We start from the raw sequence: 17975 nt of genomic DNA, 5'->3' as shown, positions 1-17975 counted from the left end.
ATCTGCAACACACCATTTCCAGTGAAAATGTCTATAGTAGCAGAAGCACTGGTTACCTCAGGTCTTTTCCGATGGTTCAGTGAAACGCTTTGCACCCGAAATAGCTCCCGCCACCGAAGAATCCTGTGGTGGATTCAAGTCTAAGGATGTGATCATCGATCCATTGAAAGCCATAACGGGGAGGATTTTCCTTCCTGATATACCAGGACCCTGTACTCTGCTTCCGGTTCTGATTTACTTCCATGGTGGTGGATTCTGTATCGGTTCAACCACATGGCTCGGCTACCACCATTTCCTTGGAGATTTCTTGTTGTGTCCCAATCCCTTATCCTTTCTATCGACTACCGTTTGGCACCCGAAAAACCGCCTCCCTATAGCTTACAACGATTGTTATAGCTCCCTGGAATGGCTATGCAACCAATTTACAAACGAACCCTGGTTGAAGCAAGCTGATCTTTCTCGCGTGTTTCTCTCTGGAGACAGTGCCGGTGGGAACATTGTTCATCAGGTCGCTATTAAAGCAACGAGGAACAAAACTTACATGTTAAGATTAGGGGATTATTGTTGATACCTTATTTGGTAGTGAAAAAAGGACTGAGAAAGAGAGGGAAGATGGTGCAGCCGGCTATGTGGCAATGAACGACATGTTTTGGAGGCTAAGCATACCTGACTGGTCGAACCGCGATTACTACGGATGTAACTTTGAGAATAAAGATGTTTCCGATGCCGAATGGAGAGAGTTTCCTGCGGTGGTGATTTATGTGGCCGGTTTGGATTTCTGAAGGAAAGGGGAGTGATGTATGCTGAGTTTTTGCAAAGGAAAGAAGTGAAATGGTGAAACTCGTGGAAACCGAAAACGAGTCTCATGTCTTTCATGTGTTCCATCCTAAATCGGAGGCAACTCGGTCGCTCCAGCTACAGATGAGTGAGTCATGAAGAACAATTAACTTGCAGGTTAATGCTGCGCTACTGAATATATTAAACTGAAATCCATTATGTATAGAACGGTAATAGCCATAAATAGTGATAGCCTTGTCTACATCAAAGCATAATAAATGGATATGATATGGGTTGATCAAGCATCAAATGCTGCAAATCATAAGATAATACATACATACATACATGCATCATTGTAAAGGCAATCCTACTGATCATCAGTGCTCATAAAGCCCCCAATGAAGCCAGCACCATTGCAATTCCCACATAACATCTGCTTTTTGCCTCTGCAAAAATGATCAAATAATACCAAGTGATTTCATGGACAAGAAAAGATCAATACACAAAGATGAAACATGAACATAAAGGTTTAAGTTTTGTTACCCGCAAAGCCAACAGGAATCACCAGCTTTAAATTCTCCATTGAAGAAATCAACAGCGTTCACTCCGTTACCTTTGCACTGAGAGCAAACGACTGCACCTGTCAGAGCAATAGGTCTAATTACGGTTTTAGTCCCTGTACTATGCTGAACTTTGGGATTTAATCCATCTAATTTTCCCTAATTTGATATCCTTGCAATATAGTCAGCTTAGCTTAGCTTACCATTTCCATCGCAATCACCACAAATAACACTATTTGGTTTGGTTTTTCGCTTACTTGGGGTAGCCTATTAGCAAACAGAAGAAGCAACAAGTGAAACTACAAATACCGAAACTAACCCAAACCCGAAATCGAAGTCGGTACATTTATGGAGAGGGTGTTTCTGACCTTGGCTTTTACAGTGAAATTTGGCAGTGGAACAATTTTGGAATGAACCATGGTGATGAAAAACCTTGGGATTGGAAGGAATAATAGAACTGAAAATTGTACCTGCAATCATGTTGCAGAAGATGTTAAAAGTAAATACCAGTTATACATACATACATATATATATATGTAGGTATGTATGTACGTATGTATATATGAATGTAGAGAGGGGAAGTACGTGGTTTTTGTATGGATATAAAGGGTGGTAAGTGTGGTGCTGAGGATGAAGCAGAGGCCATTTGTAGCAGAGAGATAATTAGAGCTGTAAACTGATGAGCATTAGTTACTTGGTTTTTGCTGCTATGGTTGGATGGTTGGCAATCAAAGGACAAGCTTATCGGATTATATATTTTTAGCAATCCCTTTCAAATTTGGACAATCTTAGATAGATCTATCTACTAATATTTTCATTTCATAAATGTTCTTAACAAATTTAGAAAGAAATGGTGTAAAATTATGGCAAAGATGAAAGACCAATTATAGGCCCATTCCATCAACAAAAGAACAAAACATCCCAAGCTAAAAAGATAACATCTTTTAGCTACAATCAAAATTCAAAATTCAAATCTTTATTATTCATCGCTCAAACAGAGAAAGAAACAATCTCCCCCGTTTCCGATCTCCGATCTCTTCTTCCCGCTTACCCCCATTACCGATCTGGGTTTCTCTCAAAACCTCAAAACAAGCAATGGGTAAAGGCGGGCCTTTAAGCGACGGCATCATAAAGAAGATCCTTCTTTCATACACCTACGTAGCAATCTGGATCTTCCTCAGCTTCACCGTCATCGTCTACAACAAGTACATCCTCGACAAGAAGATGTACAATTGGCCTTTCCCAATTTCTCTAACGATGATCCACATGTCCTTTTGTGCCTCCCTCGCTTTCATCCTCATCAAAGTCTTCAAAGTCGTCGAGCCAGTTTCGATGTCTCGAGAGCTTTACCTTTCTTCGGTTGTTCCCATCGGCGCTCTTTACTCTCTCAGCCTCTGGCTCTCGAATTCCGCCTACATTTACCTGTCGGTCTCGTTTATCCAGATGCTTAAAGCATTGATGCCCGTCGCCGTGTATTCCATCGGCGTTCTGTTTAAAAAAGAAGGGTTCAAGACTGATACCATGGTCAACATGTTGTCGATCTCATTCGGGGTCGCCATTGCGGCTTACGGCGAAGCTAAGTTCGATACCTGGGGTGTGATTTTGCAGCTGGGAGCTGTTGCTTTCGAGGCTACCAGGTTGGTTATGATCCAAATTCTGCTTACTTCTAAAGGGATCACCTTGAATCCGATTACTTCCCTGTATTATGTTGCCCCTGCTGTTTGGTTTTCTTGATGGTTCCATGGATTTTCGTCGAGTACCCAGTTTGAAAGAGACTTCAAGCTTCCATTCGATTTCGTCATTTTCGGGATCAATTCGCTCTGTGCTTTTGCTCTGAATCTAGCTGTATTCTTACTCGTAGGAAAGACTTCTGCTTTGACAATGAATGTTGCTGGTGTTGTCAAGGACTGGTTGTTGATTGCATTCTCTTGGTCGGTTATCAAGGATACCGTGACACCCATCAACTTATTTGGGTATGGACTGGCGTTTTTGTGTGTTGCTTACTACAATCATTCAAAGTTACAAGCTTTGAAGGCTAAGGAAGCACAAAAGAAGGCTGCTCAAGCTGATGAGGAAGCTGAGAGATTATTGGAGGAAAGGGAAAGTGAAGGAATCGGCAAGAAGAGTGAATCTCAAGATTAGATAAATCCTGGTTGATATTATGATATCAGATAAGGAAACAAAAAGGGGTTGCATTCAAAGGCAAAAGGCAAATATGAGAGGACAGTGCATCTGGGTTTTGGTATGCTGTTTTTAGGTCTTCATTTCTTTAAAGCTAGTTATTTTTCTTAGAGAAAATCGTGACAAAAAATGCCTTATAATTTACGATTTTAACCAACTTTTTTCGGATTTGCCAAAATGACCAACAAAATCGCAATGCGATCGCTAATTCGTAACGTGATCTCCATTATCACAAATTCGCGTTGCATTTCGCGTTGCGATAGTTAGAAATCGCGTTGCGATGGTCTACAAGGTCGTTGCGATTTTCCCAATTCGCAATGCGAATAAGTAAATCGCAACGCGAATTGGGAAAATCGCAATGCGATACTGACTATCGCAATGCGATACTGACTATCGCAATGCGATACTTACTATCGCAATGCGATAATACAAAATCGCAACGAGATACTGACTTTCGCAACGCGATTCTGACTTTCGCAACGCGATTTACATAGCGCCATTCGTATTAACGCGTATTTTTTTTTCAAATTCCAAACACGAATTTTTTCTTAATAAATCGGAAACTAAACCGTCCACAGTAATCGCAACTCATAACCTCAAACCCAAAATCACAACACTCAGTCCCATCTCCATCTCTCACTCTCTACGGCGAAATCTGTCCCCATCTCCGAAGATTTCCGTCCCCATCGCCGGCGAAATCCCTCAACCATTCACAGTCAAAAATCCCTCACAATCATTCAGAAATGGAAAATCAACCTCCGAGGGTTAGTTTTTTTTATTTTTATTTTGAAAATTTTGCATTATTTTAGGTTTTTCATATTGAGATTGATGATAAGTTTACTGGTAATTTCAATAATAGATTAATCATTTCACTTAGATTTCTTATTAAATTCATTCGATTGCTGCCAATACTGCTAAACTGTTTAGCCTGTGAAGTTAGTATTTGTCTTTGTTTTGTCTTTTGGTTGAAGTAATGCAGAAGAAGAATAGTTTCGAGAATGAAAATCGCAACGCGGAAATAACTATCGCAACGAGAGAATCGCAACGCGAAATAAAAAACGCAACGCGAAACCAAAATCGCATTGCGATTCTCTCGTTGCGATTTTCATTTCGCGTTGCGATTCTCTCGTTGCGATAGTCATTTCGCGTTGCGATTCTCATTATCTCGTTGCGATTTTCATTTCAACCAAAAGACAAAACAGTGTTGCAAATTTTAGTTTCAAGAATAAACTACTATTTATGTTTATTGTTTTTGGTATATCTTGACAGTGTAGTTTTTGGTATATCTAACTTGGTATGTTTATTGTTTTTGTAAAAAAAAATTTCGGCTTCATTGACATTAAGGAATAAAGTTAGCCTAGCCACTACAATTGCTTCGAAGCTTTCACCTGTACAAAGAAAATTGTTTGAGGAAACCTGCTTCGGGCCATGGCTGAGAGTACAACATCCGGGTGGAGATGCTAATTTGACCCATTTGTGGCTTCAGACCATGACTAGAGATCTACCCGACAGTATACAACGTGGTGAGGAAGAGATATGGTTTCATTTTCCACCGGCGTATACTTGTTTTGGGCGGAAGGAGTTCTGCTTAATCACTGGTCTACGATTCGGACACGATGATGTAGGCCAGTACACTCGTCATATCACCCGCCATCATGGTTATCCAGGGTTTTTCCTGATGAGTCAATAGAGAAGCCGAACTTACACGTCGACGACATGAAGAAATTGTTTAATAAGAAAGATGGTTTTACTCGGATGAATGACGTCGATGTTGTCCGAGTATGCCTTCTACTACTTTTGTATGCCGACTTTTTAGGTAGAGAGGCCAGACAACCTATTCCTCAGGAGCTAATATTATTGGTAGAGGACCTAAATGCATGGAATCTGTTTCCGTGGGGTTCGTATATATGGAAAGCTACCTGGACTAAGTTGTCGTCTGCTTTTGATGACCGCAAAAGTTTGCGGGGTGATGGGTCGAGATACACTTTGTCAGGCTTTGTTTGGGCCTTTAAGGTAAGAATTTCTATATAATATTTTCAAAATTATAATTAATTATTTAACAATTACTAATGTTTGTTATTATATTGTTTGTAGATTTGGATATTCGAGGCCTTTCCCGCCATGAAGACATATGCAATAAAAACTACAAATGATATTCCCAGGGCTATTTCCTGGAAGAGGAAACGTCTGTTGGATTGGGAAGACTTAATACCATATGCGACAATAAATAATGTAAGTTAATACAAATACTATCATATATAAACAAGTTATTAATAGTAGACGTTTAACTTTGTTTGAGTTTTTATATTTTTAGGAGGCCAACATTCCATTAATGAGACTGACACCCACGAAGTCTGAGCTTGCCACTGATTGGTGGCAAGCTAGTCATCGTTTTCTTGATGGCACGAATGATGAGCAGCCTCCACTTCCTCCACTTCGAGAGCCATCACCTCACCCAGAGCCATCACCTGATCGACCCGACTATACACCTCTACAACGAGAGCCATCACCTATCCCGTCACATCATCGAGCCTCTTCTCCACCATCACCTCATGATAGGCGACCGGCAAAGATGCCACGACTTCTATCTCCCTGTTCTCCACCTCCACGGGATGAGTCAAGGGAGTTACGTGATGAGGTCAATGCCTTACGTGAGGGGATCGGTACTCTACGCGATAACGATGGTGCATGGCGTGTGGAGGTGTCTACTTTACGTGGTGAGGTTGCCGCTCTAAGTGAGATGGTAGTATCGTTGCAGAATGAGGTTCATACTCTACGCAACGAGGTAAGTTTAAGATTTTCCATATTTAACTTGATGATAAATTTACTCGTAATTTCACTTAAATTAACCATTTCACTTAGATTGCTTAGTAAATTTATTCGGTTGCTGCCAATACTGCTAAACTGTTTATTAACACTGTGAAGTTAGTATTTGTCTTTTTGTTTTGTCTTTTGGTTGAAGTAAATTTATTCGGTTGCTGCCAATTCTGCTAAACTGTGTATTCTTTAACACTGTGAAGTTAGTATTTGTCTTTGTTTTGTCTTTTGGTTGAAGTTTTGAAATATATTTGTCTTTGTTTTCACTGTTTAAATATCATGTCCGTTTATTTACTGATATTTGTATTTAATTATTTAGCGGACCGATAAGGTGGATGCTTTACGTCGGGTTTTTCTTGCACGACAGAGTTCACGCATCAGACGGCGTGCACGTGCTATTAAGTCTCCGTATACCCCAATAGTGCGAAGACACCGCAAGAAGAAGCCCGACTCGCCTGTCATCCCTCAAGAGTCAACTCCTATCGTTGAAGAGGCCCCTATCATTCCTCGAGAGTCCCCTCCCACCGTTCAAGAGGCCACTGTCATCCCTCAAGAGTCCACTCCTAACATTGAAGAGGCCCCTATCATTCCTCGAGAGTCCCCTCCCACCGTTCAAGAGGCCACTGTCATCGTTGAAGAGGTCCCTCCCACCATTCAAGAGCCCGATTCACATGGCGTCATATGTAGGATTCTTGAGAAACCCTCTGACGTGCCGGACATGATGGATTCAAGTTGGCTCTCGTATGAGTTACCGGCCAGTACCATACCGGTATCTGAAGTGGAGAGGGAACAACTACCGGACACAATTCTGGATAACACCCTTTGGGCTAAGACCGCAGTTAATTTTTATCTACATGAGCGAAGCCAGGGGTGTTTCATTGACATATGGAAGCTCAATGATGATATCTATTTGTTGCTTGATCGGTCTTGGTGGGGCGTATTATTAGGGGTCGAAGACAATGGCTATTTCGATGGAGGGGTAAGTCTTATATTTTTCTTATATTTTAATTTGATTATTTTTTTGTAAATTTATGTAAGTTACTAATATATGTCTTTTTTTGTAAAACAGCATATCGATGCGTGGGTATCACGTCTTCTAATAATTAGGAAACTTAAGGAAAATAAAAGAAATACACGATATACAATTATGCCGACGTCTTTTAACGCCGTTCACTTGAAGAATCAACGAGATGAATCATTTGCGTTGGTCAATGGACAAGCTAAACTTTATCCTGCATGGTGGGAGGTCGATAAGGTTAGTGTTTATTTTAGATTGAGTTTAAAGGTATTCATAAATAAGTGCGCAAATGAATGAATTATTACTTATGATTGCAGGTGTTTATCCCTGTTTTGGAACGTAACCATTGGCTTCTCGTCGAGCTTCAGATCCCATCCCTTAAGGTAATAGTATATGACAACATGATAAATTACATATCATTGGCTGATTTAAGAGATATTATTAAGGGATGGAGCTCTTATTTGGCTAAATTCTTGGATGCGATAAATTATTAGACTCGTTCTGGAAACAAGAAGCTAAAGAAGCTCAATATTACAGTTAGCAGAGAAAAGACCGCACCACAACAAACGAAAGGACCCAGAGGGGATTGTGGTCCTCTCGTATGCTTGGCGTTGGACCGTTTGATCACATGAAGTATAAAGTATCTACCTCCCACCGATGTAGATAGAGCTGCAGTAGGCTTGTGGTTTCGACATTATATGGCTAGATCGATATATACGAGACGCTGCCTACCTGCATCCGCGTTATAAAAATTTCCATAAACAATTGGTATGTTTATAGGCTTGTGGTTTGAAAATGTTTGGTTAAGTACCTAGAATTCAATAATTTTCTGTTTGTAGGTTTTAGATGTGTAGAAAGTGTTGTTTGAGCAAATGTTTGGTTTATGCAGGTTAATCTCAGAAGTGAGCTGCGTGAAAATGATGTATGGCTGCAAAAGTTGATTCAATAGTAGAAGTGTTATTTTCTCTAATAATTATTGCTTATTTTTTTATTGTTTAATTGATTTGTAAAAGGTGATTTGTAAAAGTTGGATGTTAACATAATTCTTATGTGTGCTTGTTTAATTGATTGAAATGTAATGGTTGATTTTGTTGATTTCAATCTGCATTATGTTGAAGGCAAAAAGTACTATCGCAATGCGAAATGAAAATCGCAACGAGAGAATCGCAACGCGAAATGAAAATCGCAACGAGAGAATCGCAACGGGAAAATGAAAATCGCGTTGCGATTTTCATTTCGCATTGCGATTCCCTCGTTGCTATTTTCATTTCGCTTTGCGAAATTAGCGTTGCGATTTTCATTTCGCATTGCGATTCTCTCGTTGCGATTTTCATTTCGCATTGCGATAGTAATTTCCGCGTTGCGATAGACATTAAGATGATTGCCTATTAAGTGATAACAACTGAACAGATCATAGCAATTTTCAAACTCAAGTTACTAATACATGCCTAACTGAAAATGTTAAAAGTTCACATAAAATCTACATAATACAACGTTTGCATTTAAAAATCACCTAAGTTAACAGTCCCAAAAGGTGAAGCCAGTTGTGATTGGGATTTTAAAGGTGATTGCGATTTTGATTGCCTTTTTCTTGACACCATATGAGCTTTGGATTTTGATGATGATCCATATTTTGGTAGAGGAAAAGATGATTGTGATGGCACTGGTGATCCACATGTCAATCTTGTATGACCACTTTCCTTGCACCGACTACATGTCGATCTCTTCTTCTCTTCACCCTTAGACGGTATACGATCGTGACTTTTTGGTCGGCCAGGTAGCCTTCTGTCCATGGCTGGTGGCAAAACTGTTTGTAAGTCATCTGGTATGTCCCACTCAGAAGGATGTGGAATAGGGTAGACAATCTCGGCATAAGTCTGTCGATATACTTCTGTAGTGTAGAAATCCATAGCGTATGTGCTTGAATCATCTTGGTTTAGATGAAGAGCAACTTTTATAACATGGCCACACGGATAACCAGATGTTTGCCATTTCATACAACTACATGTCCTTGCATTTAGATCGACAAGCCCATTTAAGTTATTATCCAGTACTTCAAACAAAGTGTTTGAACATGGTTCAACTCTCCATGACGTTGACTTCACAACACGTTTCGTTATCTTTTTTTCAATTCATGGTGTAACACGATGTTCCAATGTTCCTGTAAATTTAAATAAATAATACTTAGTAAAATATATGATAAATTACGAATTCAAAGAAATAATACCTGCACGGTTTCTTTTCTTGTAGTACCACTGTTGAATAGAGGCTCGAAAAAACTCCATTAACATAGTAATAGGTAATTTCCGGGAATGACGACTTAGAGCGTTGATTGATTCTGCACTATTAGACGTCATGAAACCATATCTTGCTCCAAGTTGATGTACTATTGACCATCTTTCAAACCCGACATCTTCTAGTGTTTGAGCACACTGAGGCAAAACACGTCTTAAACAGTTTATATGCTTATTGAAATCCACTTCCCGATAAGCCTTTACAGCCTTCCAGTATGTCCATTTGTGCTTTTTTTATACCAGCAGACCTTGATTTTAGATTTCTATACAAATGAACACCACAAAGTCCATGAAAAGCATCTGGGAAACACCTTCTAACAGCGTTGTCAATTAAGTTTGCCCTATCGGATATGATTGTCAGATTGCTAATAGGATCTATGCAATCCCTAAGATGCCCCATAAACCATGTCCATGAATCAGAGGTTTCAGATTTGCCAACCCCGTAAGCTATTGGCAATATCCCATTGTTAGCATCCATGGCTACTGCTAATAAGTTTACTCCAAGGTATCGACCTTTCAATGTGCTCCGTCAACTATAATAACTGGGCGCATGCAAGTAATAAACGAACGAATCTACAAAATAATATACACAAGAAATATAATCATTTAAATGTGAAATGCATGTAACTAACAGAAATGAGTCAACAAAATATATTGATTTACTAACCGCAGCACCAATGGCGATAAACAACAACTCAAAGCGTCCATCTCTATCTGTTTTGATATGAGTTACCGACCCAGGATTTTTCAGCTTTAAATTGTGACAATAAGCCGACAGTTGGGCAAACGATGCTTCTGGCGACCCCCTCAACAATTCCAAGGCATAACATTTGGCTCTCCAAGCTTGAGAATATGATATACTAATCTTGAACCGAGCATTCATGTCAGTCATAATTTCATGTCCCCGATATACCCTGCCATTCAAAAACATTAACTCAGCCAGAAAACCACCCAACACCTTTTTGTTTGCCTGTCTATGGTTAGGAAAAACTTGGGTTCTTGAACATGTATGTTTATCAATAAAAGTCCTAACTTGAAACATTTCACAATCTTTTATCCTCTTTGCAATCATACGCCACGTACAGTTTTTGTCAGTCATACACCTTGTTTCGAAACGATCTTTGCTTGATTTGTTAACTTTTAGTTAATAGCCATCTTCCACACATTTCGTATACAAAGCTATCTTCAAGTCTTCTTTTGTATCAAAACAATCATCTTTCTTGATACGAATAACTTTTGTGTAACAATCAACTGCTTTCTTTGCCAACTCTTCTTCCGGTAGCTGAAGTAATTCTGGCATATTCCAGTTATACTCCCGTGGTATTTTCTTTTCTTCGGGGACTTTTTCTTCTTCTTTTTCTTCTTCAAGATTATATGAATTACAGAATGGATGTTCAACATGTTCATTCACAGTCGTAACTTCCTCCTCATTATCATCAACAACATCTTCCTCAGCAACGGGTGTTTCATCATCAAAATTCGGGTATTGACCAATATCAAAATCATTACACGCAGGGTCTGTTTCTTCTTCTGAAACATCATCAAAATCCGAGCATTGACCAATATCAAAGTCCGGGTATTGACCAAGATCAAATTTCGAATACTGACTAGTACTCACAATTTTTTCTCTTGGCTTATCATCGTCTAATTGGTCAATACGAAAACCAAAATTTGGTGATGAAAGTTGATTTGGATTTGGATTAGAGAAAGGTTGTGGGTTTTGAGACCCACTTAGTTGATTACTACCCGCTACTGACCCAACAATACTACTTCTAGGTTCAACAACATAAAATGTAACATCATCACTTGAAACATTAATGTAAGCAATGAATCGTTCAACATCTTCATTGTCGGTTAACAAATAAACTTTACCATTTCTCTGATAAGATAGCCTAAATCCACTTAGGGGCTCTAAATTCAATTTCTTTGAAACACGTAACATTAGAGTTTCATAAGTTAACTTCTTTAATGACAGTTTTAGTTGAAGATTCATGGGTAAAGGCATATATTATAAAACACCATGAACATTCTCCCATGACCCTCCAAAACACAAATCTATCCAAACATGATCAACATTAGATGATTTCATGGTTGTAAATTAATTTACTAAACAAACGAGATGCGAAACTAAGACCTGTTGCCGGATGGGGAAGGATGTCGTTGGATATAGGAACGGATATCGCCGGAGAGAGTGATAGATGGAGATGAAATGAGTTGCAATTTAGGGATTTAGGTTATGAGTTGTTGCTGCTGCGTAGATATATACACAAAAAATTTGGCTTGCGAAACTAAAACCTGTTGCGAACTTTGAAACTCGCATTGCGATTCTGTATTATCTCGTTGCGAAAGTCAGAATCGCGTTGCGAAAGGCAATCATTTGAACATCGCAATGCAAAATGCAAATCGCAACGACAGAATCGCAATGCGAAATGAAAAAGGAGTATATATGTTAACAAAACTTGCATTATTTGTATTTTATGTGTGCACTTTTAACATTTTCAGTTAGGCATGTATTAGTAACTTGAGTTTGAACATTGCTATGATATGTTCAGTTGTTATCACTTATTAGACATTCATTTGACTATCACAACGCGAAAATGGCTATCGCAACGCGAAAATGGCTATCGCAACGCGAAATGGCTATCGCAACGACAAAATCGCAATGCGAAATGAAAATCGCATTGCGATTTTCTCGTTGCGATTTTCATTTCGCATTGCGATTTTCATTTCGCATTGCGATTCTCTCGTTGCGATAGTCAGTTTTGTGTTGCGATAGTCTGTTTTGCCTTCAACATAATACAGATTGAAAATGAAAAAATCAACTATTACATTTCAACACAAATAAAAATTATGTACACATCAATTAAACAAATCAACATTTACAAATCATCTTTTACAAATCAATTAAACAATCAAAAAATAATAATAATTCTTATTTCTTCATCAATTATTGAATCAATGAATCACAACTTTGTGACCCGTACATCCATTTCACGCAGCTCACTTAAGGATTAACCTGCAAAAACCAAACATTTGCTCAAACAAGACTTCCTACACATCTAAAACCTACAAACAACAAATTATTGAATTCTAGGTACTTAACCAAACATTTTCAAACCAAAAGGAGTATATATGTTAACAAAACTTGCATTTGACTTACCAATTAACAATGTACACTTTCATAATGCGGATGCAGGTAGGCAGCGTATCGAATATATTGCTCTAGCCATATAATGCCGAAACCACAAGCCTACTGCAGTTCTATCTCTATCGGTGGGAGGTAAAAACTCTGTGCTTCCCGTCGTCAAACGCGCCAAGCAAAGGCATACGAGAAAACCACAATCCCCTCTGGCTCCCGGCGATTGCTGTGGCGCGGTCTCGTCTCTGACAACTGTGACATTGAACTTCTTTGGCTTCTTGTGTCCAGAATGAGTCCAATAATTAATCCCATCCAAGAATTTAGCCAAATGAGAGCTCCATCACTTGAAAATATCTCTCAAATCAGACAGTGATATGTAATTGATCATGCTGTCATACACTATTATCTTCAGGGATGGGAGCTGAAGTTGGACGAGAAGCCAGTGACGACATTCCAAAACAGGGATAAACACCTGCAATCATAAGTAATAATTCATTTATTTGCGCACTTATTTATGAACACCTTTAAAAAATTTAAAAAATAAACACTAACCTTATCGACCCCCACCAGGATAAATTTTAGCTTGTCCATTGCCCAACGAAAATGATTCATCTCGTTGATTCTTCAAGTGAACTGCGTGAAAAGCCACCGGCATTATTGTATATAGCGATTTTTTTTTATTTTTCCTAAGCTTCCTTATTATTAGTAGACGTGACACCCACGCATCGATATGTTGTTTTACAAAAAAATACATATATTAGTGAATTACATTAATTTTTAAACAAATTAATCAAAATCATATATAAGACAAATATAAGACTTACCTCCCCATCCAAATAGCCACTGTCTTCAACCCCTAATAGCACACCCCAACAAGACCGATCAAGCAACAAAAACATTTCATCGTTGAGTTTGCTGATGTCAGTGTAACACCCTTGGCTCCGCTCATGTAGATAAAAATCAACTGCGGTCTTAGCCCAAAGGGTATTATCCACAATTGTTTCCGGTAGTTGTCTCCTCTCCACTTCAGATACCGGAAGGGTACTAGCCGGTAACTCATACGAGAGCCAACTCTCATCCATCATGTCCGGAACCGGTGGGGGTTTCTCAATACTTCGATATATTACCCCATGTGAATCGGGCTCTGGAATGGTGGGAGGAACCTCTTCAACGATGACAGTGGCCTCTTGAACGGTTGGGGGGGGGGAATCTTGAGGGAGGATAGGGGCCTCTTGAACGATTGGAGGGGACTCTTGAGGGATGATCGGTGAGTCGGGCTTCTTCTTGCGGAGTCTTCGCACCATTAGGGTGAACGGAGACGTAATAGCACGTCCACGCCGTCTGATGCGTGAACTCCATCGTGCAAGGAAAACCCGACGTAAAGCATCCACCTTATCGGGCCGCTAAAAAAAATTAATACATAAATCAGTAAATAAACAGACATGATATTAAACAAAGACAAATATGTTTCAAACTAGCATTGTATTCACCCAAGTCATTATTCTATCATAGTTCACAAAATGCTCAGATAACATTCCAGAAGTAAGCACTTATATAAACATTTAAAAGGACAACATATATAAACATTCCAGAAGAAGAATAGTTTACTTTCGCAACACGAAACTTAAAATCGCAACACGAAAATGACTATCGCAACGCGGAAATGGCTATCGCAATGCGAAATGAAAATCGCAACGACAAAATCGCAATGCGAAATGAAATCGCAACGACAAAATCGCAACGCGAAACACAAATCGCATTGCGATTTTCATTTCGCGTTGCGATTTTGTCGTTGTGATTTCATTTCGGATTACGATTTTGTCGTTGTGATTTTCATTTCGTATTGCGATAGCCATTTCCGCGTTGCGATAGTCATTTTCGTGTTGCGAAAGTGAACTATTCTTCTTATGCAAATTGAAACTTGAATGGATTGCATTACTTCAACCAAAAGACAAAAACAATACCAAAAACAAATACTAAAAAAAACAGTTTAGCAGTATTAGCAGCAACCGAATGAATTACGAGTATTAAAAATCTTAAACTTACTTCGTTGCGTAGAGTATGAACCTCATTCTGCAACGATGCTACCATCTCACGTAGAGCGGCTACCTCACCGCGTAATGTAGACACCTCAACACGCCATGCACCATCGTCTTTGCGTAAAGTACCGACCTCCTCACGCAAGGCATTGACCTCATCACGTAACTCCCCTAACTCATCCCGTTGAGGTGGAGAACAGGGAGATAAACGTCGTGGCATCTTTGCCGGTCGCCTATCTTGCGGTGATGGTGGAGAAGAGGCTCGATGATGTGACAGAATAGGTGATGGCTGTCGTTATGGAGGTGTATAGCCGGGTCGATCAGATGATGGCTCTGGGTGAGGTGATAGCTCTGGGCGAGGTGATGGCTCCCGAAGTGGAGGCTGCTCATCAACCGTTCCATCAAAAAAACGCTTACTAGCTTGCCACCAATCAGTGGCAAGCTCAGCTTCCGTGGGTGTCAGCCTCTGTAGAGGAGTGTTGGCCTCCTAACAATATAAAAGCTCAAACAAAGTTAAACGTGTACTAGTAATAACTTGTTTATAAACATATGGTAGTATTTATGTTAACTTACATTATTTATTGTCGTATACCGTAGTAAATCTTCCCATTGCAAGGTCCGTTTCCTCTTCCAGGAAATAGCCCTGGGAATATTATTTGAAGTTTTTATTGCATATGTCTTCATGGCGGGAAAGGCCTCAATATCCAAATCTACAAACAATAATAACAAACATTAGTAATTGTTAAATAATTACTTATAATTTTGGAAACATTATATAAAAATTCTTACCTTAAAGGCCCAAATAAGGCCTGTCAAAGTGTATTTGGAACCATCGCCATGCAAACTTTTTCGATCATCCAAGGCAGACGATAACTTATTCCATGTAGCTTTCCATAAATACGAGCCCCACGGAAACAGGTTCCACGCATTTAGGTCTTCTACCAATTTGATTAGATCATTTGGAATAGGTTGTCTGGCCTCTCTGCCTAAAAAGCCGATATGCAAAAGAATTAGAAGGCATACTCGGACAACGTCGACGTCATCCATCCGAGTAAAACCATCTTTCTTATTCAATAATATCGTCAGGTCTTCCACGTGTAGATTCGGCCTCTCCAGCTCAGGAAAAACCTGGGATAACCATGATGGGCGGGTAATATGTCTAGTGTACCGACCTACATCATCGTGTCCGAAGCGTAGACCGGTGATTAAGCAAAACTCCTCCCGCCCAAAACACGTATACGCCGGTGGAAAATCAAACCATATCTCTTCATCACGACGTTGTATAGTATCTGGTAGATCCCTAGTCATGGTTTGAAGAAATAGGTGTGTCAACATCGCATCTCCACGGGATGTTGTACTTTCAGCCATGGCCCGAAGCAAGTATCCTCAAACATTTTTCTTTGTGCAGGTGAAAGCTTCGACGCAATTGTTTTGGCCAGGCTGACTTTATTTCTTAAGGTTAATTGAGCCGAATAAAAGTTCTACAAAAACAATAAACATACTAAGTTAGATATACCAAAAACTACACTGTGAAGATATACCAAAAACAATAATAAACATAAAGAGTAGTAGTTTATTCTTCAAACTTAAATTTGCAACACTGTGAATTTCTTATTTGTCTTAGTTTTTTGGTTGAAGTAATGCAATTCATTCAAGTTTCAATTTGCAGAAGAATAATAGTTTCTGAAAATGAAAATCGCAACACGAAAATGACTATCGCAACGCGAATTTGACTATCGCAACGAGAGAATCGCAACGCGAAACTAAAATCGCGTTGCGATTTTCATTTCGCGTTGCGATTCTCGGTTAATAATAAGCAATCTAAGTGAAATGGTTAATCTATTATTGAAATTACCAGTAAACTTATCATCAATTTCAATATGAAAAACCTAATAATAATGCAAAAATTTCAAAAAGAAAATAATTAAAAAACTAACCCTCGTTGGTTGATTTGGTTGATTTTCCATTTCTGATTGTGAGGGTGGCTCTGAGAGATGGAGATAGACGAATTTCGCCGGAGATGGGGACGGATTTCGTCGGAGATGGGTGAGAGAGTGAAAGATGGAGATGGGATTGAGTTGTGATTTTAGGTTTTAGGTTATGAGTTGCGATTACGGGATATACTATGGACGGTTCAGTGTTCCAATATATTAATATTCGTGTTTGGAATTTAAAAATAAAATACTTGGCCAGGATACTAATGGCGCTTTGAAAATCGCATTGCGATTATGTATTATCGCGTTGCGAAAGTCAGAATCGCGTTGCGACTTTGTATTATCGCATTGCGATAGTAAGTATCGCATTGCGATAGTCAGTATCGCATTGCGATTTTCCCAATTCGCGTTGCGATTTACTTATTCGCATTGCGAATTGGGAAAATCGCAACGACACTGTAGACCATCGCAACGCGATTTCCAACTATCGCAACGCGAAATGCAACGCGAATTTGCGATAATGGAGATCGCGTTGCGAATTAGCGATCGCATTGCGATTTTGTTGGTCATTTTGGCAAATCCGGAAAAATTTGGTTAAAATCGTATATTATAAGGCATTTTTGGTCACTGAGGCGATTTTCTCTTTTTCTTATTACATTGATTAGTGTTATGTGAGTGGAAGAAGAAGCAGAAGAAGAAGAAGAAATCTGAAGTGCCTTTTGTGATGTGGACAAAATGATTATGTAGGAACTACTCATTTCATTCATGGAGTTTTCTATGCCTTATTTATTCATTTAGGTTTCTTTCTTCTCGTGTTGTTTCCTTGTTTTGCTTAGGCTGTGTGATTTTGGCTTCTTCATATTACAGCTAGATTGATGTTGATGCTTTGGATCTGATTGTGTGGTTTTTGGCATCTTCCACATACTGCTAGAATTGCAGTCTTGATGAGTAATGAGTGGTAGAAGTGAATCTGAAACTGAAGCACAAATGAGTATGAGAAAGCTTTGTCAATGGCATTGGGTTACTTCCTTTTTCTTAGCTTACCATTACTATAATCGAGAAGATAACAATGAGAGGAGTAGAAATTCAGGATTTGTGACTACAACATCTCCCAACGATTATAATTTCTATTATTTAATTTATAAGGTTAATAATTTGATGAAAAAGAAATATAATATTGCAGAGAACTACTAGAAAAATTATTGCTCGATTGTTT

General features: G+C 39.1%; 1 protein-coding gene and 2 pseudogenes across 1 annotated transcript; 2 read left to right on the top strand and 1 right to left on the bottom strand.

The window, feature by feature from the left end:
• Window positions 1–27: 27 nt before the first annotated feature.
• LOC120183730 lies at window positions 28–1107 on the top strand (annotated as a pseudogene).
• On the bottom strand, window positions 1040–2011 carry LOC120183731 (protein BUNDLE SHEATH DEFECTIVE 2, chloroplastic-like). Its single transcript, XM_039188371.1, has 5 exons — window positions 1923–2011; window positions 1706–1807; window positions 1541–1604; window positions 1321–1417; window positions 1040–1223 (listed from the first exon to the last, which is right to left on the bottom strand). The coding sequence occupies exons 2-5, from the start codon at window positions 1754–1756 to the stop codon at window positions 1145–1147; spliced, it is 291 nt and encodes a 96-aa protein (XP_039044302.1). The 5' UTR covers window positions 1757–1807; window positions 1923–2011; the 3' UTR covers window positions 1040–1144.
• A 309-nt stretch (window positions 2012–2320) lies between these two features.
• Window positions 2321–3570, top strand: LOC120183711 (annotated as a pseudogene).
• The last annotated feature ends 14405 nt before the right edge of the window (window positions 3571–17975 follow it).

This window comes from Hibiscus syriacus, unplaced genomic scaffold (assembly GCF_006381635.1).
Source record: "Hibiscus syriacus cultivar Baekdansim isolate YM2019G1 unplaced genomic scaffold, ASM638163v2 tig00112801_pilon, whole genome shotgun sequence".
Lineage (NCBI taxonomy): Eukaryota > Viridiplantae > Streptophyta > Magnoliopsida > Malvales > Malvaceae > Hibiscus > Hibiscus syriacus.
This window is presented reverse-complemented; position numbering and strand designations above follow the sequence as displayed.

What these genes read in the sequence shown, in the direction of transcription:
- LOC120183731 (XM_039188371.1), bottom strand. Translation starts at nt 1,756, where the DNA reads ATGGTTCATTCCAAAATTGTTCCACTGCCAAATTTCACTGTAAAAGCC. An exon ending in TGGTGATTGCGATGGAAATG is followed by an intron (nt 1,418 to 1,540) that starts GTAAGCTAAGCT and finishes TTGCTCTGACAG; the next exon opens with GTGCAGTCGTTTGCTCTCAG. An exon ending in GATTCCTGTTGGCTTTGCGG is followed by an intron (nt 1,224 to 1,320) that starts GTAACAAAACTT and finishes TCATTTTTGCAG; the next exon opens with AGGCAAAAAGCAGATGTTAT.